At 42.1% G+C, this 27,084-nt stretch overlaps 1 protein-coding gene and 1 long non-coding RNA gene across 3 annotated transcripts in view; both read left to right on the top strand.

Annotated features, from left to right (window-relative positions):
* Nucleotides 1-20,531, top strand: part of LOC109421746 (uncharacterized) — a 200,347-nt gene extending 179,816 nt beyond the window's left edge. Inside the window, exons 12-14 of one of the 2 annotated variants that reach the window (XM_062860034.1) lie at nucleotides 6,856-7,018; nucleotides 7,091-8,851; nucleotides 19,485-20,531. In XM_062860034.1, the coding sequence (XP_062716018.1) occupies nucleotides 6,856-7,018; nucleotides 7,091-8,851; nucleotides 19,485-19,561 (2,001 nt within the window). In that variant the 3' untranslated portion in view covers nucleotides 19,562-20,531. Of the gene's footprint in view, nucleotides 1-6,855; nucleotides 7,019-7,090; nucleotides 11,218-19,484 lie in introns of those variants that run through there. The other variant, XM_062860033.1, reaches the window with a different exon arrangement.
* LOC134291812 (uncharacterized) lies at nucleotides 1,066-3,384 on the top strand. The gene is made up of 2 exons (XR_009999295.1): nucleotides 1,066-2,877; nucleotides 2,945-3,384. It is a non-coding gene; the product is annotated as an uncharacterized LOC134291812 (long non-coding RNA).
* Nucleotides 20,532-27,084: the final 6,553 nt, after the last annotated feature.

The raw sequence follows: 27,084 nt of genomic DNA, 5'->3' as shown, positions 1-27,084 counted from the left end.
TTATTGTGAATGCAAACGTCAACAAAGCGTCCTCAATACGGCTTGATGCTGAGTTACTGTGTTGTACATATGGACGGAAGCTTCTATGCAAGCCCTATACCAATGAATCTGGCAAACTTAATCCACATGTATATGCTGTGCGAGCAGCTTCTATGCCATGAAGTCATAGCTCTTTTCTCGGCTCCTATGTAACCTCTAACTGAATAACATCTTGAGCAGGCGCTTTTCAGCCTTTTCGCAGTTGTTAAATAATAGTTATACGGCATCCCCAAATTAATCGATTAAATACAATTAGGTTATGGATACCGTGACGCAATACATACGGAACTGGAGCTATCGCTTTTAAAATTGAATAAATAAAGTACTTGCCGCTACTTGGAATCGAACTCCTGATCTCCGTAGCCACTGGTCCCGATGATGTACTCGCTGCCACATTGCTATATGTATATACTGCTCATGCCCATATCCGTCCCAGCTTTGCTGGGTTTCCTATTCATATGGGACAATAATGCGATCACAGGAAGTATAAATAGCATAGAAAACTGTCCGTTTTGTTTTCTTCGTCTTGGTGTTAAACGTCAAACGCAATAATGTTTACATTGAACAAGCTGTGTGATTGCGCCAACAAGTTCTTCGTCACAGCTTCTAGATGAAAGAATGTTCTTTGAACAGCTACGAAGCGCTGCTATTTTGTGTATTTGGCAACATGACAAAACGTACTGTATAAAAGCAGCTGTTTTATTGGTTTGGGACTCTTATTGGATTTGCACATCTTGCGTAGTTGGATTGAAGTGCAATAAAAGCAACCCAAATAATTTCACAACATAGAGATGGATAGCTGTTAAGTGTTTTTGTAGTAGCAATATATCCCGCTTAAAGTTTGTTTTGACAATATTGTTTACATCCGACAAGCCGTGTTAGTATACCGACAGTTTCTTTGTTATAGCTTCTAGCTGTAATGATATACACTACCCGTCATAAGTACGGACTCACAAAAAGTATTGCAACAATATTGCATCACCCTGACTCACCTCGATATCTAAAAAAAAAAAACCAGAACACCTACAAAAATGCCGCTTTTAGAAAAGTTGTTGCTTTTAGGCTTCTGAATAACTTTGCTGAAGACAGTATCTTTGTAAGTCCTAAGGTTTTTGAGATATTGAGGTGAGTCAATGTGATGTAATATTGTTGCAATACTTTTTGTGAGTCCGTACTTATGACGGGTAGTGTATCTGTTTTGTTAGTGGGGACTCCTATTCGATTTGTTCAAGTTTTCACATCTTCCGGGAAATCTCCCAGAGTTGGAATAGAGTGAAGTAAAGGCAGCCCCAGTGACAAGTGATTGATTCCAGAAAACCAAGATTGGTAGTTGTATATAGTGATTGTTTTGCAGCTGTATATTAGCTTATGGTTTATATTTTACTAGCTTTTATTCACCGTTGACTGCTTCAATTCGATTGTTACACAACAGAAAGCTAATGACTAAAGCTTGCCGCTGAAAATGTTAGCCGGGTTACTTATCGAACTCGACGTGGGGTTTCTACCAGGATCCTTCCCGGGATTCCTCCAGAAATCAATACAGTAATTGCATCTTTTGTATCCCGCGCCCGTACGTGGTGGCCGAACTCGCGTACCGAGATTAGCGCAAGAAACAAATGAAAACATTACTAATCGGACGAACGAATTAAAACGCGTTGTTGCGATAAACCGAAACAATAACAAAACTAACTTTATTTACATTTTACATTTGGACAACATTCATTCACATTAACGTTTATACATGTATGTGCTGTGTCGACATCAAAGGGTGACAGATGTTCAGTCGCCCGCGAGTCCAGCGGCGGCTAGAGTGGGTATTCGTTAATATGGGAAAATGAAAAATTCAATGGTATCCCATCAGATCAAAGCATTTTTGATCCCATTTCAGGACCCAAATTAGTGTGCAAAATTTGGGCACGATCGATTATGTCTACGTTTTGCGCATCGCGTTTGAAGTTTGTATGGGGTTTTACATGTAAAACACACTTTTTTGCATTTCTCTTACAACAAGCTCTAATTTTTCTAAAACAATGTAACCGATAAAATTAAAACATACCCTAGGATGTCCTGAAAAACTTTGTCGAATACCGCGAAGTGATCTGATGCTTATGAAAAAAGTTATAGCGTTGGCATTGCTTGGTGAAACAGCATGATTTTGTTGCTATTGTTATTCCTTTACATGTTAAAACATAAACACATGCATGCGGTTCGTTGGTTATAACTATTTTCACAAGCATCGGATCGCTTTGCAGTCTTCAACAAAGTTTTTCAGAACATCCTAGGCTATCATTTTATAGTATCGGTTAAAAAGTTTCAGACAAACTTTTTCAACTTATGACCAAAATACAAAAAAGTATGTTTTCCCATACAAAATTGTAATTGTAATTGCTCAGTCCACACCCAGGCCGACAACTGTCAGCCCATCTGCTTGTAGGCAGATGTGGACCTACTAAGCCTCCCCCGTTAACATGTCCTACACCGAATTAGCACACCGGGATCTTCCACAGGCAGGCGCTGGCGTTACCAGTCCCAACAAGTGTCAGATACATTAAATAGATGGGGTAGAGGATATAGGAAGATGTGGGAATAGGATGGGAAGAGGCAGAAAATGAAGAGATAGTAGAGAGGTTTCGATTTTGTTGCTGAAACGAGAAAAAGAGAGAATGATAAAGAACATTAGCGATATGTTCATAGATTATGATTTGGTCGATAATTTCTCATCTATTTTGTTTCCATATCGTTGCATCGGTGACCATTTTCATCGTCTTTCTAGTTTTTTGTTAGGGCCATCTCGCGTTTTTCGTCATGTCCTCTTTGCCGGTTGGCGACGTTCGGGATGTAAGTAGAAAAGCATGCATTTAATATGATTAGTACGACAGTAATTGTGATTGCTCAGTACTTCCAGCCCATTTGTCCGCAGTACATATCAGGCATCCCGTTTTAACAAGTCCTACACAGAATTAGAAACCCGGATCTCCCACAGACAGTCCTAACTAGTGTCAGATAAGTTCAATTGAGGATAGGAAGCCGCGAAATGAGAAGACAGTAGAGAAGGTTTGGTACATTGGTGGCTGTGTTCATGTGATGTTTGTCTGACATTGAAAAACTATTTTCCGTAGGTGTTTAACTCTCTACCCCAAATTTAATACCGGATAAATATCTGATCAGATGTATAGTTTGGCAATTCTATGTCCATACATCTTTTATCAAGAAGGAATAATGTTGTTTACTGTTATAAAATAATTCAGTTAAAGGGCAGCTAATGCATTGTAATCCAGAATAAACCTACAGAAAATGTCCCAATAAAAAGTTAACACTAGTTCAACTAACTACACAAACTAAAAAGTGTTATTATATTTTACCAATGATTTCATCCTAATCTTGACCCTAACATAGTTATGCGCTTAGTGGACAATGACCAAAAATAGTCCTAGGACAATGACCAAAAATAGTGTTGTTTCGACAATAGTTACATACTATGCCCTACGACATTGACGATTCTATTGTCTATGGCTCACCTATTTAGCGCCACCCAGCAGGGACTTGGTCTGGTACCCAATTCAGTATATCCGCTCCACGTAATGTACCGTACCTCTTTCGATTTGTGATATATTACGCGGAATATTACTCTCTTCATTCGGATAGCGGCTATGTAACCCATTGGATTAAAAACCTCCATCAAACATGAAGCGATTAATCGGAGACTGAAGACTCTAAACCAAATTTTGCTCAGAGACAGGTAATCAGTGAAGTCAGTTTTTCTCGTTTGTCAGAGACGATTGATACGTATTAAGACAAACTTTCCACTGCATCTGCCAGCAATAATCGGTGATCGATCAACATTTCGAGTACCTACCCCAATTTACACAAGAATGCCAAGGATCACCGCTCATGCTTTACAATACAGTTGGAAAAACTAGAGCAACACCTGGCCACAATGATGCATAAAGCACTAAAGCGGACCGGAAGTGTCGGTGAGCCAGCCCCACCAAGTATGTTTTCCCATACAAAATCCCATACAAATTTCAATTGCAATGCGCAAAGTGTAGACGCAACCGATCGTGCTCAAATTTTGCACAGATACTCAGGACCCGAAACGGGACCAAAAAAGCTTTGATCTGAGAAAACGGTTCCGATGACCCACACTAAGGTAGGGGCTATTCGCATTCCAGTTGTCCCCAACAGTATCCAAAATTCCTCGCGGAATTTTTCGTGGATTTCAACACAAAATGTCTTCTAAAGCTCTTGGTTCGTATTTGGATTTATCTCGGGATCCCTCCAGGAACGCAAAAAATCCCTTCAGGAAAACCTAACGAAATCATTCTCGGTATTCGTAATTCTTTCTGGCGTTATTCCTTGAACCCCTTTCCGACATTCCACCGGAGACTTTTGTAAGAGTTCCCCCCGGTGTTATTGAGGATTTTTCTCGAAATTTCTTCTGAAATTCCAAACTGTATTTCACTCAGATTTATTAGAAAATTCTTCCTGTTTTCTATCATAATTCCACTTGGAATTTTCTAAAGAAAATCCGAGGAGGAAATCCGATAGATAGATATCCCGATAAATACTTTTAGAAAAATCACGGAAGGAACTCGGTGGAAATATCGGGAATAAATCCAGTTCAAATCGCACAACGAACTCCAGGAGAAATCCCTGAAGGAACTTAAAAAAAAATCCAGGAGGATCTGTGGTAAAAAATCTGAGAAAAACTAAGCGAAATCCGCGAGAGATTTCTGAAAAAAAAACTTCTGGGAGAAAACGCGGAAGGTAATTTAGAAGAAAGCTCGGTGTACGCGGGATCGACAAAACACGAAACTTGAGCGCCGGAGGAGGAAACCCGAATTCGAATCGAAAGACGGAATAAAAATGTAGAAAAGCACTCGATTTTGCGGACTGTAGTTTTATTTATTCCTTTCTCTACAATGGCTGCGCTTAAACTAACAAAAATTCTTCCTGTCGTTTTTCGCCGTCAACTATGCTTGAACGGAGACGGATGTTGTTGACGTTCACTAGCTTGAAATCGATGAGGGGAAGAACAGAACTAGTTCCTATCGATGAGGGGAAGGATAGACGCGCGAACACTCGGGATAAACTTCTCGAAACATCCCGCAAAAATCTTAGAGATATAGGGGAACTTACGTATTTTCGACCGTTTTGTTCTCTTCGTCATGGGTGGTTTTTTGAAACCTATCGAACTCAAAATTGGCCTCAAATCATTCCCAACCAAGCTGAATTATACTACCAAATTACAGGCAATTTGGTCGACAAAAACCCCCCATGACGAAGAGAACAAACCTGCCTATAATACCTACCCTTTGTCACATCCTATCTGAATGGCTGTAGAAATGTTGACAGACACCGCGGGAGAAACACTAAAAAATACCGATAAACCTCTAAGGGAAGCCCTGGCAGGAACTCCAGGAGAAACCCTTCGAAGAATTCCTGTAGCAATCCCAGAAATCTGTGGAAAAAAAATCCTTATAGGAACTCTTGTGGAAGTTCCAGAACAATTTCCAAGTAGCACGACTCCAAAAGAATTTCGAGCATGGCATAAATTTCACAACGTGCCTTCGGAGCCTATCTACTAATACCCACTGATGAAATCCTTCAAAAGGGAGGAATGCTGAAAGATTTTCAAAAAAGAATTTCGGCAAGCATTCCTGCAGGGCTCCGTGGAGAAATAACGAGAAAAATTTTGAATCCCAATATGGGATAAGCATTGGATGAGAAATTCCGGAAATAATTGTATGAGGAAGCCTAAAAACAATTCAACGGGAAATACTAAAAATAGTTCCAAATGGAGAAATCATTGGGCAGGAATTGCTGTATGAATCCCGAATAAAGCTTTCAATTGGAATTGACAGTATTGTCCCGGTGTCTTGCCGGATACATCTGCTTGATATCAGAGCGCGAATAAGTCATGCGAGGATTTCGACACCTTCTAAACTTAGTTTGTTCCCGAATTAACATCCGGGGGGATCTTCCACTTTTCCGTGGAAACAAAAGCTTGCTCAGTGCATCTGACCTTTCCCTCATTCTTCAGTATGCGTTTGCTACTTCTGTTTGAAGATAGGGTGGATGTACCAATTATGGCACTACTAAGGAAAACTATTTGTACAAAAATAACGAGAAGATCAACGAATGTCATCAATGTGTTAAAAGATAGCTAAGTTAACACACTTTACAGGAAAAATAAAGAAACGGAGCCAAAACTACTTTAAGTATTTATTACAGCGTGTGCCAATGATAGGAACTCTGTACCAATTATGGTTACATTTTTTAACTTCGGTTCCTTTTCGCACTATTTGCCTGGATTCCTTATGGCTTATGGGATTAGACATAACTGGAACACTATGGCGAAAAAGGGTGCAAGGAAGCCGAAATTTCAAAGAAAATTATTTATTTCTACCATAATTTGAGCAAAATGTGGAGTTTAAATGAGTGCAACCATCTTTTGTGAACGTGATCTGTTGTTCACATTTTTTTCTTGTTGGTTTACACCGTTAAAAAGTGAAAACCAACTATGGTGAATGATTGGTACTATAACCATATTTGGAACACTTACCCTAGTTGAATGTTCACAACATCGGTTTCAGCAAAGTCAAAGGCGAACCATTAAGAATGACAATTCTTAAATTGAAGTGCTGTTCTACTTTTTAAATTTTCGTTGTCTCAGTCTGACTAGATAACTCGAAGATAGCATGAAATGAACTCACCAATTTACCTTTGTTTATACGTACGTCTATCTCAGTGCAATGTCACCCATCAATTCATTCGCCCAAAAGCTAATTCTCTGCCTCTCTCTTCACCCCTCAGATACAACGTCTCAACCCACCCAGTGCGAGTGCAATGCCAGCGGAACTGCTAGCGCGCAGCGGATTCCAACCGTACAGGCCGGACGAACGGTTGACCCACCCGGCCGGTTCCTTTCCTATGGATGCGTACGCCAGTTTCGGCACGATTCCCGGCTTGCCACCAGGTTGGTATAATAGAAATACTAATACCCCTCCTCATCAAACAAGTGCACTGACGAAAGCAATGCTGATTCCAGGCAACATGTTCAACCCTGCTGCGGCCCTGGCGTACCACGATCCGTCCATCTACATGGATCCCCGGTTTTCGATGCTGCGAGCGGCCAATCACCACTCGGCCGCAGCGGTGGCAGCCGCTGCAGCTGCGCATCCCTTGTACTCGAGTCTCCCCTATGGGCCGAACCTGTACGCCGGAATGATTCCCGGGATGGGGATTGGGGCGCAAAGTATCCACGAACAGATGAAACTGGATGAAGAACGACGGCGGATGAGGGAGGAAGAGCGAGCCCGGGAGGCACGGGAAGCCATGGAGCGGGAAAAGGAACTGCGGGAGCAACGGGAGAGAGAACAGAGGGAAAAGGAACAACGGGAGAAAGAAGAAAGAGAAAGGCGAGAAAAGGAGCAAAGGGAGAAGGAACAGCGAGAACGAGAAATGAGAGAAAAGGAAGAACGAGAAAGGAGAGAACGCGAAAGGGAGCGTGAGAGAGAACGTGAGCGGATGTTGGCTGCATCGCACCTGCAGATGCACCACGCATCGTTGACTAGGCCATTTTTCCCGATGGGCCTTCCACCGGGACTCGGACTTCCGATGAGAGCCCCAGGGCTTCCCTCGCCGCACCATCCGCTACATCCATCGCTAAGTCTAGGAATGGGACTAGGTCTACCACAAGTGCCACAACAGCCGCCAGCGTCCTCGCTGAATATGTCGCATCCACCACCGACCAGTCTGGGCGGACATCCATCAATTCCGACTAGCTTAGCGGCTTACAGCCACAGCTTACCCCCGTCGTCGATGAGTTCCAACTACCACATGAGTAGTCTGAGTCTTTCGGGCTTACCAGGAGCTCAAAATCTGAGCATGGGACATATTCCACCGCCGGCCCACGCATCGCTCAATCTATCAGCTGGATCGCCGGGGTTGTCCTCACCCTCCCCACAGCTGAACTCGGCGCCATTGTCCCTGTCGACCAAATCTCATCCTTCCATCATCAGCACTGCTGCCCTTCCGCCCCATCATTCTCACTCCCATCCCTACTACTCATCGGCATCGCTTCCGAACCACAGTTCCCCAAGTCCCCTTGCCCTGAGCAGCAAAGCCGGAAGTAATCTTCTATCGTCGGCCAACAGTGCCCGGACTGCAACGCCTCCAACAACATCCACCAACAATAGCAGTTCTGTTCCTCCTACTTCAGTTCCTTCCGTGGCCACCATCGGAGGCCCACCAATGTCATCTGTAAATAGTACAAACATCGCTAGTATTAACAACCACAATCATCATCCCCATCATCCTCACCGGCAGCAGGATTCACCGCAATCGGCTTCGGCGCCGCCACCACCCCCACAGGCAATGGTCAAACCCGGAGTATCAGTTCCGCCGGTATCGGCACCTGCTTCCCAGCAACACCAACCGCTAGATAGTTCCAATCTAATCAAAACCAACGGACCCCCGGCGGATCTAACGACCGGTTCTCCTGTGCCAGCAGCGGTCACAGAAGAACGAACGTCCCCGAGTCCCCGGAAACCCGAACAGGACAGCAACGGAGCCGTCGGCTCGGACGACCCTCTTGCAGCAGCGGATACAATCACAAAAGAAGACAAACGAAGCGAATCATCGCCAGCGGCCGGTGGAGGTCCCCCGTCGTCCTCCGAAACGGACGGAGACAAAAAGTCTCCACTGAACGGCGGAGGCGCCGGCGGAAGTCCGCCTGCGGCAGCTTCAGCAACAACAGCCATCGCTGGAACGCCTCCGGCCGTGGCTGCTTCCCAAGCTGCCACTTCAGGTAATAATAGTAATAGTAGTAACGTTAGCAATAGCAATAGTAAGAACGACCACAAAGAGCGTGGCGGCGATGAGAAGGGTTCCGCCGGCGGTGGCGATCCGCTGGCCCGCAATGGTGCTAACAGCAGTAATGGTGGTCCGAAAAATGCCTCCGAAGCGCTAGGCAACAAGCAGAAACAGCCAAACAACAACAGTCACGGGAATGGTCCTACGACGGGTGGTGGTGCTGTCTCAGCTACGACCACCCCGACAACGACCACAGTCGGAAAGGAGAACCGATAGTGTGTTTTGGGTCGTGCTTTTAGAAATGTAACGTTGAGAATCGCTATTTACGCGGTTTGTTAGTCTCGGATGGAAGATGTGTACAGATTGAAAGTTTCAATAAATTTCAATAAAACCAGGTTCGATATCGGCTACGGTTGATTTACAACGCACAGTGGTCCAAAAGTACGTTGAATTCGGAAAATTTTGTCTTGTCGATGTTGGGTGTTTCTTCAGGAAAATCTCCAGGATTCCAACAAGATTCCCACCTAGTTTCTTTTCCGGAAAAAATTGCTCTAAGAACTGCGTCCATAGAATTCCTTCCAAGATTTCTCTTAGGGATTTTTTTCGGATTTTCTCCTGGGAATTTTTGCGACGATTTTCATGAGATTTCTCTTATAAGTTTGTTGCATTCTCCCATAAATCTTCTTCAAGGAGTTCTCTAGAAGTTCCCTTCGAGATCCTTTCAAGATTCTACCGAGGATTTCTCCAAGAGTAGTCTCTACCGAGATTTTTTCCTAAGGTTTCTCATTTAACTCAAGTCCGAAGTTTTTTCCAAAATTTCCACGGAGAATTTTTTGCGAGTTCCCGCAAATTTTCCATGAACTCTTCCTGTGATTTTTCGTTTGTGTTGAGAAAAATATCGATAGGAAACCAGGGGAAATTTCCAGAAGATCCCTGTTTTTTTCCTTGATTGGCGCCTCAACCTTCTACTGAAAGAGCAGTTGTAGTGCTCCACCAAAATCGTAAGTCCGAAACAGCAAACGATCGTCTTACTTAGCTGGCTTGGTGCGATTCAGGTCCCTACAATTGAAACCAAGCTCAAGGGTGCTTGGTTTTCGGGTCTGTGTCATTTGCTATAAGGCCGTTTGGCATAAGGTCACTTGGCATGCCAAATGACCGTTATGCCAAGTGACCTTATGCCAAACGACCTTATGCCGCTCCCTTGGTTTTCGTACCATCAAACTACCAAGTTGTTATTCACAGTCACGTGTAATAAGTGAGAGAGATTTAACCAGCACACTTCGAATTCGCCGTCAACCCGATTACGTTTATTATACACTATGATTGATTACTATTCGTTTATCTATCTTATTTGATTATATTGACTATTATTTAGTGCTTAATTCATTGAGTTTATATCGTTCGATTGGTGGTAAATCGATGATGTTTGCGTACGAATGCTTGTGATTGGGACTTAGCTTAGAAGTAAAATTCTTTGTTCTCTTAAAAAAACCGATACCTCTCGCGTTGTGTGAGAGTTGTATAGACACACACACATACAGTAAGTAGGATTATACTTATAATAAATACGTATAGAAACGATGCAAAGCTACCAACCAACCGATGCATAATCAAGAGAGAATTACTACAATTGAACATTTTGATGAACTGTATAAAATAATGGTAGAATGTTACATATAAAAATGAACTAAAAACAGACTAACTTATTCGGAGATTAGTTTGCGCACTGATGCAAGTGGACACTTAGGAATATATTGGTGATGATGAATGAAACGAATATGATCGCTTTAGTATTTTAAGACAGAAAAAACAACATCTAGCTTAGGATAAACTTATCAGAACGAATGGAGCAGAAGAAAAATGGAACACTGTAGAGCAAACAATGCGCATCGTGCTGAGAAGAAGGAATGCGCGTGAATTTAAGAATGATGAAATGTGTTCGTTGTAGTAGCTTTAAGAAAGATAAAAAAAAAACAAATAGAATCAAACTATTTTATGAGGACGTAATAATGATTGGTACATACTGACAATGTTGCGATGAAACAAACAAAAAAAAAACGCGAGTATATTCGGATGATGAAGAAACAGTCTTCTTCTTGATTAGGCTAGAGGTTAGAGAGACACTATACATACTATGGTAAAATGCTTGTAATCGAACGATGATGGGAGGGAAAAAGAGAGATGAAAAAAAATGATGCGTTAAGGAAACTATTTGATAGTTGGTAGTATTAGCTTAGCGATTAAACAATGGCAACACAAATATTATCACTCTAGCGAATATCGAGAGGAACCTGTGTAAAAAAAGCAGAAGAAACAAAACAAGCAAGGTGAAGCAAATGCACGTTTATATTAAAACAAAAATTCAGTTTTGTTGTTTTTATTTCGTATTCACATTTTCCTTTGTTTTTTTGTTTATCATTATTATTTGTTCATGTGCTATGGTAACACAATCCTCGTTTTGTAGCTGACACTCTCCTTTCTCGGTAACACCTGGTGCTCGTCAGATTACGTTCAATCAAGTCCATCCGCTCCACATCTTCTTGTGCCGCCCTTGGAGATCATCACCTCTGCAGGGTTGTTGTCTGGCGTTCTGCGCCTTCGTATTTCGCGACTCTTGAGAAGAGTGTGGCCGACTCACCTCCACTTTCGCTCCCGAATTTCTACCACTATCGGTTTTTGATGACATCGACGATTGAACTTCACGTTGGAGATCCAATTGTGAGGCCACAATGTACGAATTATATACCGCAGCCATTTATTGATGAAGACCTGCATCCGTGAAGTGTTCTTCAATGATACACATAATGTTTCACTGACGTCTAGCAGCACAGATTTCACGTTTGAGTTGGGGTCGGATCACAATGTCCAGGGTCATAATGTCCCGATCGTTATGGCGCGTTTTTTTTTTCGCGAAATAACGACCGAAAACTTAGATGCGTAAAAATACCCTATGTGCCTTCCTGGGATTTTGTGGCACACGAACATGTTTGGACGTTATGCCACCGAAAAATGCGCCATTAAGTCCTGGTACATTATGGCCTCGGACGTTATGATACTGCGCCGTTTGACAATTCGGGGAATTCGCAACGAACATCGATGACTCGCTTTGGAGAGTCCACCAAGATAGCATGCTGGCCAGTTTCTCGAGTAGTCCTCATCACTCCACTCCCTTTGCCCTCGGAAGGCGGGCAGGCCGTGCCCTGTTTTGTTGGAGGCAAGGATATTACTACTCTTCAGGCCGTCGTAGATGCACTAGAAGGTTGCTGACAGTAGGGCCTCCACTTGTCCCGGCCCTTTCCGGGGATCTATTTCCAACGGCGGGCTCGAATCCAACCCAGCAGATCGACGCCACGACAGCAACCAGGATGTTTTCTCCGCGGCCGCTTAATCGCTGCAAGGGCCCGATTTCGACCGCAGGACACCTGTATAACCTACGAATCCAACTCCGAATCCCTGGACCACCTACTGCGTCTGAACAAGCCATTCTTCGTGCCCACGCGCCACCTCCTCCGTAGTTCCAAGACGTTGAGGGTGAAACAGCTTCCAGTCAAACTCGTCGCTACACATCCTCTGGACAAGATTGTCTGGAGTTGTGTCCTACTCGCATGCGGTAAGCACTCTGACGGAGACAGGCCTTTTTGCTTGCCCTTACCTCGATCTCGAGCGCGACAACACCACCCGTCGTTATTTTCGCTCCATCCACCACATAGCCCGTAGGCAGGCGCGGCGCAGGTCCGCAATCGCTTGAATCCACTAGCAGGTAAGCCGGTGGTTTCTCATTTGGGGCTGTCCATTAATTACGTAAGGGTTTATGGGAGGAGGGGGGGACAGCCCCTTTCTAGGGTGCACGCACGCGAGAGAACCGCTACCAGCTCGTCGCCGGCTAAACCAAGTAAGTTTCGCTCACGACGGAGCGCCTCCCTAAATACTCCTTCGTCTTCCATCTTCGAGGGCTTGGCCTTGGCCTAGTCGCCTCTTCCTCTACCCGCTGCCTGCTGTTGTTGTAGTCGATACTGTAGTGAACCGCCAGGTGATCGTTTTGAGCGTAGCTATCGTCTACTGTCCAATTCGAACTACTTCTTAGGCCAGGACTACAAAAATTCGACTGCGCACCGTTCGGACTAAAGGCACTTGTAGTATCGACATTAGCCAAGTTGACATCTAGTACGGCCAGTGTCTCTAGCAGGATCTGACCCCGCTGATTCGTGAAACGGCTTACTCATTCCACGACCCAAGTATTGAAGTCACCCGCTATTTCCACCGGCTTTCATCCTGTCAGAGCACGGTCGTCATAAGGTCCAGCACTTGCGTGAACTGCTCGACTGACCACCGCGGAGGTGCATAACAGCTATAGAAGAAGACCCCGACCACGAAGCCCTTATACTTGCCCTTATAGGTAGTAGACACCAACTCCTGGACGGGGTATTTACCGGGGCCGGACTACAACGTCCGAGGCCATACTGTCCCGGTCGTCAAGTCGCGTTTTTTTGCGACATAACGTTCAAAACTTTGGATATGTCATAAAATCCTATGTGCCTTCTTTCCTTGGACTTCATGGCGTATCTGCATATTCGGACGTTATGCCACGGAAAAATGCGCCATAAAGTCCTGGGACATAATGGCCTCGGCACGGTGCTCCCCAGACCGTTATTATAAAATAAAAATCTCCATCCAATCGGTGCCCACCATTCGTTTTCTATGGCTATCCTGTATGTCTGGACAAAATTTGAAAAAAATCGTAGGGCCCATTTTTGAGTTACGCCCTTTTAGAGGACGAAAAGCCCAATATTCAAAGAAAAAATCGAAATAATTAGTACTCAACCATTTTTTAACGATTTTGCTGAAATATTTTCTTGAAGAATTGTATTGCATTGAGGAATAGATTTGTTTTGCATAGTTTTTGTTGATATAATTGAAGAACATATGACGTTTTTGTGAGTTGACATAAATAAAAGTGTATTTATATGAAAATATTTCAATAATATTTGTAACTTCTCAGGTTCAAATACGGTAAGAAAAACGTGACTGTATTTAAACAAGAAAAAAAATAAAGTAAATGAAAGGAAAGCTCTGAAAAAGAGAAATTTAGCATAACATGTGAAAAGGGCCTAAGTGCTTTTTGTAATCAAACACGTTTCGATCGCTGTAAGGCCCAACTGTACCCACGAATATCTGCACCCTTTACCGATAGCCCGAAGATTGCACTTTCAGAAACATGTTTGTTTACATAAAGCACTTAGGCCCTTTTCACATGTTATGCTAGAAACGATATTATGTGTGTTTGAATAAATTGGCTTTGACGGAAGCAAAAATGCACTCACTCCAATGGGAAATCCCATTTGTATCTGTCACCGTGTGCGACCAAAAGTATAAACAAACGTATTTTGTCTCGTTTTTCTCACGTTTGCCATACGAATCCCGCCAGGCGGCAGCACTGCAACGCCGTCAAGGCCTATGGAAGAAGAGCTGTTGTTTTAAGCTCTTAACATACTAGTTTTATTCACACAAGACAAAAAAAAAACGAAACAATTCTGTATGAAATCATGAACACCAATATGTGATGATTTATAAATTTTTAATGACAATTAGGGTAATTGTTCCCATCGTTGCGGTAGTACCTATTGTTGCGGTAATGGCAATTGAGCACTTTTTCGACTGAAATGTTACCAAAAGGTATTTTTAATAGATGTATGGTGCTTAAATTATGAGATTGTACCATTTGTTTGCTTAAGATTTGCCCAAAAACCTATTTTAAAAAAAATATTTTCATAAATGTGTTTGCTGCTGTGTTCCTATTGTTGCGGTAGTGTTCCTAATGTTGCGGTATCCCATATGATTTCAATGGGATACCGCAACAATAGGAACAAAATACCGCAACATTAGGAACACATACCGCAACATTAGGAACACAATGATCTTTCAGATAAAAACGAATAAAATGCTCATAACAACATCAAAGTGGCAATATTTCGTTATTTTCCCGTAGATTAAGGATGGATTTTATTATTTTCAATTCAATCCATGTAAAAAGTTTGCTTGGGGCGATACAATTGTGGTTTAAACATGAACCCAGCGCTTAACTCCTCCATGATCGGATCAATTACCCTACATCTAATCAGATATGTATTGTATTTGAAAACGAAATATTTTGAATAAGAATGTAGTGTATTATAAATAGTAATACCTACACTGAATGCCGCTTTACGGTGATAAAGACCACAAAAATGTGTTTAAATATACTATTGAAAAACATGATTATCGCACCACAAACGCCTCCTGGTAGCGTGTTGTCTTATTAAAAGATATGTGGACATGAGATGCAATTGAAGAGACTTAGTTAAACGATAATGCCAAAGCAAGTCTGTTTATATTTAATTTTCTAAAGAAATATCTATATAATTGCGCAGCTCATTTCAATTTAGGCGCTGTTCATAATCTACGTAAGGTATCAGTTCCCTTACTATGCATAAATGCTACCTTTTTCATAGTACTTAAAACCAACCTTGCTATTTAGTGAAAACATAGGCGAGTAGCCTTGAGTCGTTTTCAACAGTGAGCGAAAAGTCTCTCTCCACCGCTCCGGCACCGATAGTAAATTTAAACACATTTTTGTGGTCTTTATCACCGTAAAGCGGCATTCAGTGTAGGTATTATTATTTATAATACACTACATTCTTATTCAAAATATTACGTTTTCAAATACAATACATATCTGATTAGATTATTATTTATTATCTTTATTAACGAGATTTTCAGCCCAGGGATCTGATTAGATGTAATTATCATTAAAAATTTATAAATCATCACATATTGGTGTTCATGATTTCATACAGAATTGATTCGTTTTTTTGTCTTGTGCGAATAAAACTAGTATGTAAAGGGCTTAAAACAACAGCTCTTCTTCCATAGGCCTTGACGGCGTTGCAGTGCTGCCGCCTGGCGGGAGTCGTATGGCAAACGTGAGCAAAACGAGACAAAACACGTTTGTTTATACTTTTGGTCGCACACGGTGACAGATACAAATGGGATTTCCCATTGGAGTGAGTGCATTTTTGCTTCCGTCAAAGCCAATTTATTCAAACACACATAATATCGTTTCTAGCATAACATGTGAAAAGGGCCTAAGTGCTTTATGTAAACAAACATGTTTCTGAAAGTGCAATCTTCGGGCTATCGGTAAAGGGTGCAGATATTCGTGGGTACAGTTGGGCCTTACAGCGATTGAAACGTGTTTGATTACAAAAAGCACTTAGGCCCTTTTCACATGTTATGCTAAATTACTCTTTTTCAGAGCTTTCCTTTCATTTACTTCATTGTTTTTGTTTAAATACAGTCACGTTTTTCTTACCGTATTTGAACCTGAGAAGTTACAAATATTATTGAAATATTTTCATATAAATACACTTTTATTTATGTCAACTCACGAAAACGTCATATTTTCTTCAATTATTTCAACAAAAACTATGCTAAACAAATCTATTCCTCAATGCAATACAATTCTTCAAGAAAATATTTCATCACAATCGTTAAAAAATGATTGAGTACTAAATATTTCGATTTTTTCTTTGAATATTGGGCTTTTCGTCCTCTAAAAGGGCGTAACCCAAAAATGGGCCCTACGATTTTTTTCAAATTTTGTCTAGACATGCAGGATAGCCATAGAAAACGAATGATGGGCACCGATTGGATGGAGATTTTTATTTTATAATAACGGTCTGGGGAGCACCGTGCTCGGACGTTATGATACTACGCCGTATTTACCCATCGTCCATATAGCCGCCATTTTTCTAGATCCATCCGCGACCCAACTGCAGCTTCCAGCGGGTACTCGATATGTGTCCGCTATGAAGGCGATATCCGTTCCCCACTCTGAAACCGCCTGACAAAGCTCAGCTGCTCAGTTGCGTCATAGTGGTTCAGGTTCAGCTGCGTTACCTTACTTACTTACCGATCAGGCTAAGGCCGGTGGCCTCTGCTGTACATAGTAGCCGCCTCCATTCCACTCGGTCCATGGCTGTTTGTCTCCAGTTCCGCACTCTGCGTAGGGTCCGCAGATCGTCCTCCACTTGGTCGACCCACCTAGCTCGCTGCGCTCCACGTCTTCTTGTACCGGTCGGATGACTATCGAGAACCATTTTAGTCGGGTTGCTATCCGACATCCTGATGACGTGACCCGCCCACCGTAGCCTCCCGATTTTCGCGGTATGGACGATGGTTGGTTCTCTCAGCAGCTAATGCAGCTCGTGGTTCATTCGCCTTCTCCAAGTCCCGTCTTCCATCTGCACTCCGCCGTAGATGGTACGCAACACCTTCCGTTCGAAAACTCCAAGGGCGCGTTGGTCCTCTGCACGTAGGGTCCATGTTTCGTGCCCATAGAGGACGACCGGTCTAATCAGCGTTTTGTAGATGATTAACTTCGTGTTACGGCGAACTTTATTCGATCGTAGAGTTCTGCGGAGTCCAAAGTAGGCACGATTTCCTGCCACAATGCGCCTCTGAATTTCTCTGCTGGTGTCGTTGTCGTCGGTCACCAGTGAGCCCAAGTACACGAATTCTTCAACCGCCTCGATTTCATCACCGTTGATATGAATTCGGGGTGGCAGGCGCGGGGATTCCTCCCTGGAGCCCTTTGCCATCAAGTACTTTGTCGTCGACACATTAATGACTAATCCGATTCGCCTGGCTTCACTCTTTAGTTTAGATGTACGTTTCCGCCATCGTCTCAAATTTACGAGCTATAATATCAATATCATCAGCGAAACCAAGCAGCTGAACGGACTTCGTGAAAATCGTCCCACTCGTGTTTATCCCCGCTCTTCTTATTACACCCTCCAAAGCAATGTTGAACAGTAAGCACGAAAGACCATCACCTTGCCGTAACCCGCTGCGAGATTCGAAGGGACTCGAGAGTGTCCCTGATACTCGAACTACGCACATCACTCGATCCATCGTCGCCTTGATCAACCGTATCATTTTATCCGGGAATCCGTATTCGTGCATAATCTGCCATAGCTGTTCTCGATCGATTGTATCTCATATGCCGATTTGAAATCGATGAACAAGTGATGTGTGGGCACGTTGTATTCGCGGCATTTCTGCAACACCTGGCGGATGGCGAACATCTGGTCAGTTGTAGCGCGTTCACCCATAAATCCAGACTGATATTGCCACACGAACTCTCTTGCAATCGGCGATAGACAGTAGCATAAAATTTGAAAGAGTATCTTGCAGGCGGCGCTCAGTTAGTGTGATCGCGCGATAGTACCCGCTTGTCGCCCTTTTTGTAGATGGGAAACACGATACCTTCCATCCATTCCTCCGGTTATACTTCCTTCTCCCAAATCTTGGTAGGTAATGACCCAGTGTAGTGCTCTCACCAGTGCTTCTCCACCGTATTTTAGAAACTCGCTTGGTAGTTGATCTGCTCCAGCGGCTTTGTTGTTTTTCAACCGGCTATCCTCTTCTTCAATCTCTTGGAGGATTCTTCTTCAATCTCCTGCGCACGTTCTCCTAGATCTGTTACCACGCCACCTTCGACTTCGGCGCGTGGTGATAACTGTCGAAAGTTTTGAGCGCATGCATACAGCGACTAAGTAGACCGAATCTATATTAGCAATGCGGTATGTGCGGACATTGGCTAGGTATATCCGATAAGAATTTACCGTCGATTAGAACGTAGTCGATTTGGTTTTCTGTTTGATGGTCGGGTGATCTCCAGGTAGCTTCGTGGATATCCTTGCGGGGGAAGAAGGTGCTTCGGACAACCATACCACGGGAGGCTGCAAAGTTTACGCATCGCTGGCCGTTATCATTCGATACGGCGTGCAGGCTGTTTCGCCCGATTACCGGTCTGTACATTTCCTCTCTTCCTGCCTGCGCCACGATATCGAAGTTGCGGGGATGTAGTTCGTCGTAAATTATCCTGTCACATCCTGTGAAACCTAGTGGCTTGCAATTCCATGTTCCAAGTTTCCAATCGTAGTCCTTATTTCGTCCCGTGGGTCTTTGCCGATTGTATCGAGTCGTATTTTCTCCTATGTTATTCGCAATGGGGATTTTTACGGGTGGCTTATTGGGCCTACGCCAACACTCCTGTCTCGCCGGAGAGCCATCGTGCCAGTTCTGTTTAACGTCCCAACAAACACTGGGACGACCACGCTGATTGGGCTACCACTCTGGATCTAGCTGGGCGTGGTGCAGCGTTTCTTACTCAGCCGCTGGATGTCAGAACAGACGCTGTTTGAGCCGCTCCTCCTTGATGAACAGACGCTCGGGTCGTACCTTCTCAATCTAGCTGAAATCAGAAGGACAACAGTGCCCAGGCTGCACTACCAGCTAAGCACACAACTCTTAGCTGGCGGTCTTTTTCATCGCTTGACCCGTGAAAGCATGAGGTACGAACTTGTGAGGACCAGAGCTATGTTGGACTCTCTCCTTATCGACTCACCGTTTTTCAGCCCATACATTTTGCAGTGCTAAGAGGTATAGGCGTCAGTACCGTAAATTATTGATGGATAATAGTTGTTTTCACATATCATCTCCGTAAAGAAGTGTTCCTTCAAATTTTCATGCAGCATTCTTCCACTAAGAGAGAAATCAGTTATTTAATAATTCTATATCATCCACAGATAACCCTTCGCCCATCAATGCCGAACATCTGAATGGTACTGGCAGCAACGGTGCAGCATCGACCTATTCAAACTAGAGTGGAGCAGACTGCTTCATCCACATCAGCATCACTTGATCCTGTGGGAGATAGCAAAAGCCCTGTAACCACACACACACAGTGTAGTCCGTAAGCAACATGACAGAATTTATTAAACTATAAATCTTAAATCTACATGGTAATGGTTTTTATGAGCCCGCTCAGACAGAATAAACAACTACACAAGTGTTACTTTCTTACTCTCTAGAACAAGGTCAAAATGAACAAAATTAAGAAACAAGAAAACGACACATTCGGAAACGTTAGAGCGAAGCAAAAACCAATTGTGATAAAACTAAATTATTTTCAAACGGGCTCTGGTTTGATTGTGAGGAGCTCGGGTTTTTTGTTTCCTTTTTGCTGATAAAGTGAACATTTTTCGATAGTTCTTGTGGTGATCCTTAAAAAAGGAAACAGTTTATACACATATAAATAAAATGGAAGTGTGTAATGAATCCTTTATTCCCTCCCATAGCTACCCGATATTGTAATAATAAATCAAACAAACAAAAACGGTAAAAGAAAATCACATCAAATAACTGCGCTAGCAAATGAACACAACTAAATCAACGGTCAGTATAGTTGGAGCATGATCCAGCATCAATCCATAGTAATGCCGGACGTTCGGGTTCGGGAGTGCACAATCTTCTCCTCACCTACATTAATAGGAAAAATAAAAGTTGTTACAATCAACGAGAGGCGAAAGATATGAAGAAATCATACAATTTCCCTACATAAGTAAAGTTACAGGAAAAACTCCAGTGGAAGGAAACAACCAATCTTAAAAGAAATCCGCATTCATTCGTGCACTATACTATGAGAGCTACTCGTTCAAAGACTTTCATCAAGAGTACATATTTTGGGAGTAAGATCCAAAAAAGATGGAAAAGCATCAACGTTTGTTTTTTATTTTGTACATTTCGTTTGTAAGTTTCGGCGAATTCAAAATAAAGCTAAGAACTTCAATGTACGTGGTGGTCAGTGTTAGTATCAGTTTTATATATCCGAAATCCTCACCGAAACTAGTTAGCATGTACATAAGTACTCATTAACATTTATCACCAATTCAGCTTATAATGCCTCACGTTCCAGGTGGGTACGCTGGGGGGAAGAACATTCCTGGAAGAAATGCCTGAAGGAATCCAGGGAGGATTTACCGAAGAAATTCTGATAGGCAAATCTGGTAGAATTCTGAGGGAATCACTGCTGAAAGCTTGGTAGGAATCCCTGAAATAATCACAGAAGAAATCCCGGGAGGAATTGCTGTATAAATTCCGAGCGAGGATCCCGGCTCGTAGAAAGAATTCCATTAGGATTCTCTGAACATACTTAAATGAATCTGTGAAGTAATTCCATCAGAAATCCATGAAAGAATGGTGGTTAAAATTTCTGAAAGAATCCCGTAAGGAATATCTGATGGAATCCTTAGAGAGATCATGACAGGAATGCCGGCCAGAAGCTGGGCTAGTATTCCTTCAAGAACCATAGAAGATGTCTCTATGATCTAGGATTGCCCAAAAAAATCTCAGAATAAATCTATATTTTTTATTTATTTTTTGTTTGAGGAATTCCTTAAGGAATCACAGCAAGAATCCTGGAAGGAATCTTTGGAGGAATTCCAGCACAAATCCCTGAAGGAATGCAGAAAAGAATAACTAAAAGAATCCTTTCAGGATTTTCCAAAGCAACCCCTGCAAAAATCCCTGAAGAGAACTCCGGAGCAATCCGTACAGCAATCTCGGAAGCAATATCTGAAGGAGTCCCGGGTATAAACCTGGGAAGATTCTCGAAAGAAATGCCTGAAGAAATCCTGGAAAGAACTCCAGAAGGTATCTCGAAAAAACCTCAGCTCATCTAATCTCATCTCAATTCTTCACCCTACACACTTAAATCCGTTTCTCGAGCTCGGCAATAAAAAATGCCGAGACTGAACGGCAAATTGAGATTTTGCTGATTAATCAGTAATTTAAATTACTTATGCTGATACTCGGTAAAAATATTTACTGAAAATACGAAAAAAGGTCATCGTATACCGAAATTCGGAAATAAACTTTACTGAACTATTCGGTAATCATTGATTTTGCCGGAATCAGCAATTGCGTTTGACGAGATTTCGGTAAATGCATTACGTTTTGCTGACAATCAGTAAGGCAGCTGTCACTCGAATGCACTCTCCATCGTCACCATCTTGTTTCCAAGTGTTTCCCGAGAGTGCCTGCCTCCTGCTTAGCAAAGTTTTAGTTAAGATTATAAGCGATTTTACGTTGAACTTCCGTGTTCCAGTGAGCGTAGAATCTTTAAGCATCAATAAAAGATGGTAAGATTTAGTGTTGTGCTGCGTGAGTGCACATTAACAGATTTTCAATTTTTGTTGCAGACGCCTTGCCGGAAACCTTTTTGATGAACTACAGCATCACAATCAATGAAATGCATGCGACGAATTATGTAGCAGAATGAAGATTAATTTGATTCAGTGACAAATAAACGTTGTTGAATTTCAGGTAACTGTCTTGTCATTAGTTATGATTGATTTAAAAAGAATTTCATTATTCGGAAATGTATTACAAGTTTAAGTTTACTGATTAATCAGCAATCCGTGTTTTGTTTTGATTTTTTGCCGATTAATCAGCAAAATATTTGCCGAGTATTTCAGCAACATTTGACATTTCATTAAAATGTAAGATTGCCGATCGCTCAGCAACTTGAACTTTTGCCGAGATGATTGCTGAGTACTCGGCTGTGCAAATCTCGGCAATTATTTTGCTGACATTCGGCAAACAAAACTAATACTCTCTAGCCTCTACCTTACTGTCTTCTTTGCCCTCTATTCCAACGCTCTCGTAGACACAATGTTTTTTTTTTTTGTAAAATCGTGAGAAAATTTTCTCAGAAATTTTAAAGTTTTCCACAAAATTTTCTACTGTTGAGGAAAATCGGTTGGAAAGTCGGAAAACTATTTAGGAAGTCCATAAGCTATATTCTGTGAAATTTTCAAGATGTGGTTTATCTCCGTTCCTGAGTTGTGACCAATTTTGTGCAAATTAATAAATAGAGACGGTCGAAAATCAACCAACATCTGGGCAATTTCCACAATTTTTTTTTCAGAAATTTTTACAGAGATCTTTTAAGATATTTCTGCCGGTATTCTTTCAGAGATTTCTTCAGTGATTTGTCCTTCCAGAATTCCGCTAGAGATCTGAAGTTATTCAAACTATTTCTGCAGGAATGTCTTTCAGAAAATTTCCTAGAGATTAAAAAAAAAAAATCAGCAATTTCTTTATAATTTTGTACAAAACATCCTTTAGGAGTCCATCCATGTATTCCTACAAAAATTTGCCCAGAAATTACTGCAGGCATGGACTTCTTCAGATTTTTTATCCAGGGATTCCTACAAAAATTATTCCAGGGTTCGTTAAGAAACCACTTCTGAGAGTCCCTAAGGAATTCCTCATGGGAATGCTTCCGGGATTTCTGATGGGGTTTTCTCAGAAATTCCTCCAAGAATTCGTCCAGAGATTCACCCGGGAATTCCTTCTGTAATTCTTTCAGGAACAACTTCAGGGATTATTCTTAAAACGCCTCCAAGAACTCTTCTTTGGATTCCTTTCAGGAATCCTTCTTGGAATTCTTTCAGAAACTCCTCCAAAATTAATCCAAGACATAACCCCAGGAACTGTTCAAGGATTCCCTTAGGAATTCCTCCAGTGATTGCTTCCGAGATTCCTCCTGGGGTTTCTTCAAGAAATCCTCCAGGAATTCCTTCAGAAACTGCTAGAGGGATTCCTCCAAGTGTTCCTCTATGCACTCTTTGAAGGATTTCTTTAGGATTTCCTCGAGAATTTCAGTGATTTCTTCAGTACTTTCTCTTGGGTTTTTTTTTTTTCAGAAAATCCTGCTGCAATTCCCTCAAGGAATTGATCCTTGGAACTCTTCAGGAATTCTTCCAGGGATTTCTCTAGGGATTCCTCCAGGTAGTCCTCTTGGAATTATGCAGGGACTCCACAAGGAATTCCTCTAAAGATTTGTCATGGGATTTGTCTAGAGATTCCTTCAGGAATTCCTACAGGGGTTTCTATAGGGATTCCTCAAGGCATTAATTAAAGAATTCTTTCAGGATATCATTCAGGGACCAGGAAATACCTTCAAGAATTGTTGTGATATACGCAGTACAGAGAAAGAACTATGGTACGATTAACAAACGAACTTGGAATAAGGATTTACTTTCTACTTCGTGTGGTTTACAGAGATAGTGTAATAGTGTGTGTATGTGCGTGTTTGATATATAAAAATACACTGTACTAAAAAGGATACTGTCTTTGTTGTAATTCAATGACATAAGTCTAACAAGAACTCCACAAGTTATTATCCCAGATTCCTTCAGAAATTCCGCCAGGAATTAATCCAGGAACTCCTCCGGGACTCCCTTCAGAAATTACTTCATGAATTCCTCCAGGGATTCCTACATAAATTTCTCTTGAGCAGGGATGAAAACACTCACTTGGAAAGAGTTACACTAACTTGCAGTCCGTACACGATGTATGGACAACTTCCGCCTTGTGGTTTTGACAAAAAGTTTGCTGAGTTAAGTAGGGGTCGCATACGCATACCAAAGCCGTAATAGAGCTGTGAAAGCGACTCTCCACGAGGTGAGTGTAATTTACATAGCACCTTCACGACTTCGGTATGCGTGTGCGACCCCTACCTAATTCGGTAAACTTTTAGACAAAACCACAAAGCGGAAGTTGTCCATACATCGTTCGTAGATTACATGCTTCTGTGCTGAGAAAACAGCAAGTGAGTTTAACTCTTTGCAAGTGAGTGTTCCAATCCTTGCCTGAGATTTGCCTGAGATTCCTCTAGGAATTCCTTCAAGGATTTCTTCAGGAGTCCTCCAGGAATTCCTCCCGGAATTTATCCAGGAGTTATTTCAGGTCTTCCTCCAGGCATTCCTCCAAAAATTCATCCGGGAAATTTCTCCAGGGACTCCTCAAAGAAGTTCTCCAGGAATTACCCCAGGTATTTCTTCAAGAGTTTCTCCTGGAATTGATCCAGGAATTGCTCAAGAAATTTCTTCGGAAATTCCTACAGCAATTATTCCAGGAATTTCATCAGGAAATCTTGCTGGATTCCGACAGAAATATCTTCAGGAATTCCTCCAGGAAATTTTCCAAGGATTCCTCCGAGAATTCTTCCAGGGTTTTCTCCAGGAATTTATCCAGGAATTTCTTCTCCAGGGATTCCTCCAGAGAACCCTCCACGGAATTTTCCAGAAACCATACCAGGAATTCATCAAAGGATTCTTCCAGAGATTCCTCCAGAACTTCATTCAGGAATTCCTCCAGGATTTCTCCAGGGATTCCTCCTGGGATTCAGCCAAATTTTTTTCCAGAAATTTCTGCAGGCATTCCTCCTGAGGTTCCTCCATAAATTCCTCAAGGGATTTTTCCAAGAATTTCTTCAAAAATTTCTCTAAGGATTCTTTCATGAATTCTTCAAGAGGGTTATTCAGAAATTTCTCCAGGGATTCCTCCCAGAATTCCTCTAGGGAGGATTCCCTATTCATCCAGGGATTTCTTCAGGATTTTGAAATCGATGAACAGGTGATGCGTTGGGACCTGGTATTCGCGGAGTTTCTGGAGCATTTGCCGTACAGTGAATATCTGATCCGTTGTCAACCGGCCGTCGATGAAGCCGGTTTCATATTTTCTACAAAATCATTCGTTTTAGGTGGCAGACGACGGAAGATGATTTGGAATAGCACTTTGTAGGAAGCGTTCAACATAGTGATCGCTCTGAAGTTGTCACATTACAAATGATCGCCTTTCTTGTGAATGGGGCAGATTACCCCTTCCTTCCACTCCTCCGATAGCTGTTCGGTTTCCCAGATCCTGACTATCAACCGATGCAGACAGGTAGCCCAGTTTTCTGGGCCCATTTTGATGAGTTCAGCTGCGACACCATCCTTGCCAGCTGCTTTGTTGGTTTTGAGCTGGTGAATAGCATCCTTAACTTCCCCCAGCGTGAGTTGAACCATTTCAATTCTCTGCAGCAAAGGCGTAGTCGCTCCCTCCGTTGTCATAGTCTCCCACGTCTCGATCACTTCGATCACTCGATCTTCTGGTAAAACTTCCGTATTTCTTGGAAACGGAACTGCAGTTCCACCCTTCGCACTCCAATTCTACCACGTGCTGCCGGGTCCCTTGCTGCAGCATTAGCGCCCGTGCTGCATTCTTTTCCTCCAAAATCGCTCGACACTCCCCCTCCTGACATCCATTCTTCGTTTCGTCTACTCTTTTCGCGTACCAGATGGTGGTCTCGGCTGCGTCGTTGATGACTGCTTCTACTGTTTTCCAGCAGTCTTCTAGAGTGACCAGATCGTGCTCGCCCTTGTATGGTAACGCTGCCTCGAAAACGTGCCGTTGTATTATAATATGCTTCTTTCGAATTATAGTTCACTGTTGCTCCCACTTTATATAAACAAACTCTGATTACACTAGTTTACAGCTGATGATCATTTTTAGTGTAGAATCATGCCCTGAGTTCAAAAACGCGAAGGAAAAAAATTACAGTAGAGCGGAAATTTTTTCGACTTTCCATACAAGGTTGATGAATTGAAATCGATTTTTGTTCTATTTTTAAGCAAAGTCGCTCACTTCACACATCTCATTTTCCGTAATCAATGCTCCGATTGAGCTGAATTTTTTACTGTAACTCGCCTACATATGATATGTCAAATAAACGTTGAGAAAGAATTTTTAGATTGTTTTTTTCTTATTGAAAAAATACATTTCTTCATATATTTTTGGAAATTTGGCTAAAGTTTAAGGAGATTGTCCCTAAAACTCGCCAATATATTGAATTTCATCAATCTGACGCAAAACCTGCGTTGATCGAATGCTATTGTATTCAGCTTTTAATTTATGGAAAAAAATTTTAAATTTGTTGAACAAAACGCAAGATATTTGAATTTTAGTAAATTCCATATTTGTAAAAGTTGTAAAACTCGATATTGAGCTAAAACTCAAAAACTGCTCTACTTCAAATTTTTTAAAGCACGGTTTCGAAATTAGTACTAAATTGTACTTCAAAAAATTTGGTCGTTGTTAGAAGTTCACGACTTTTGTTTTATTTTGTAAACTAGTGTTATCACGATAAAGATCGTGACCAGACCGGATGTAGAACAAGCCATTCTCCCCCATCAATTCCTTTGCTTATCTACCAAAATATCGCCTATTCCACATTGACTTAACGACGATCATATGCCTAAATATATGTATTTGTTTGGATATTTTAGATCTCTTTCCCCCTCGAAGCATGTTTTTCATACCCAATAACTTGGCTCGTCACACTTTCGGATATCCCCCCCCCCTTAACATTAAATTTTTCGTCATTGATTATTTTTTCTATCAAAGATTACATAGATTTTAGGTCATTATTCCATTCCATTCAGCCCACTGCTGTGCGAAGGCGCATTCCCGAAGAGTGTCAGACTGTTTGCCGTATATTCTCCGATGCCTAAATAC

Source organism: Aedes albopictus, chromosome 3 (assembly GCF_035046485.1).
Source record: "Aedes albopictus strain Foshan chromosome 3, AalbF5, whole genome shotgun sequence".
Classification (NCBI taxonomy): domain Eukaryota; kingdom Metazoa; phylum Arthropoda; class Insecta; order Diptera; family Culicidae; genus Aedes; species Aedes albopictus.
This window is presented reverse-complemented; position numbering and strand designations above follow the sequence as displayed.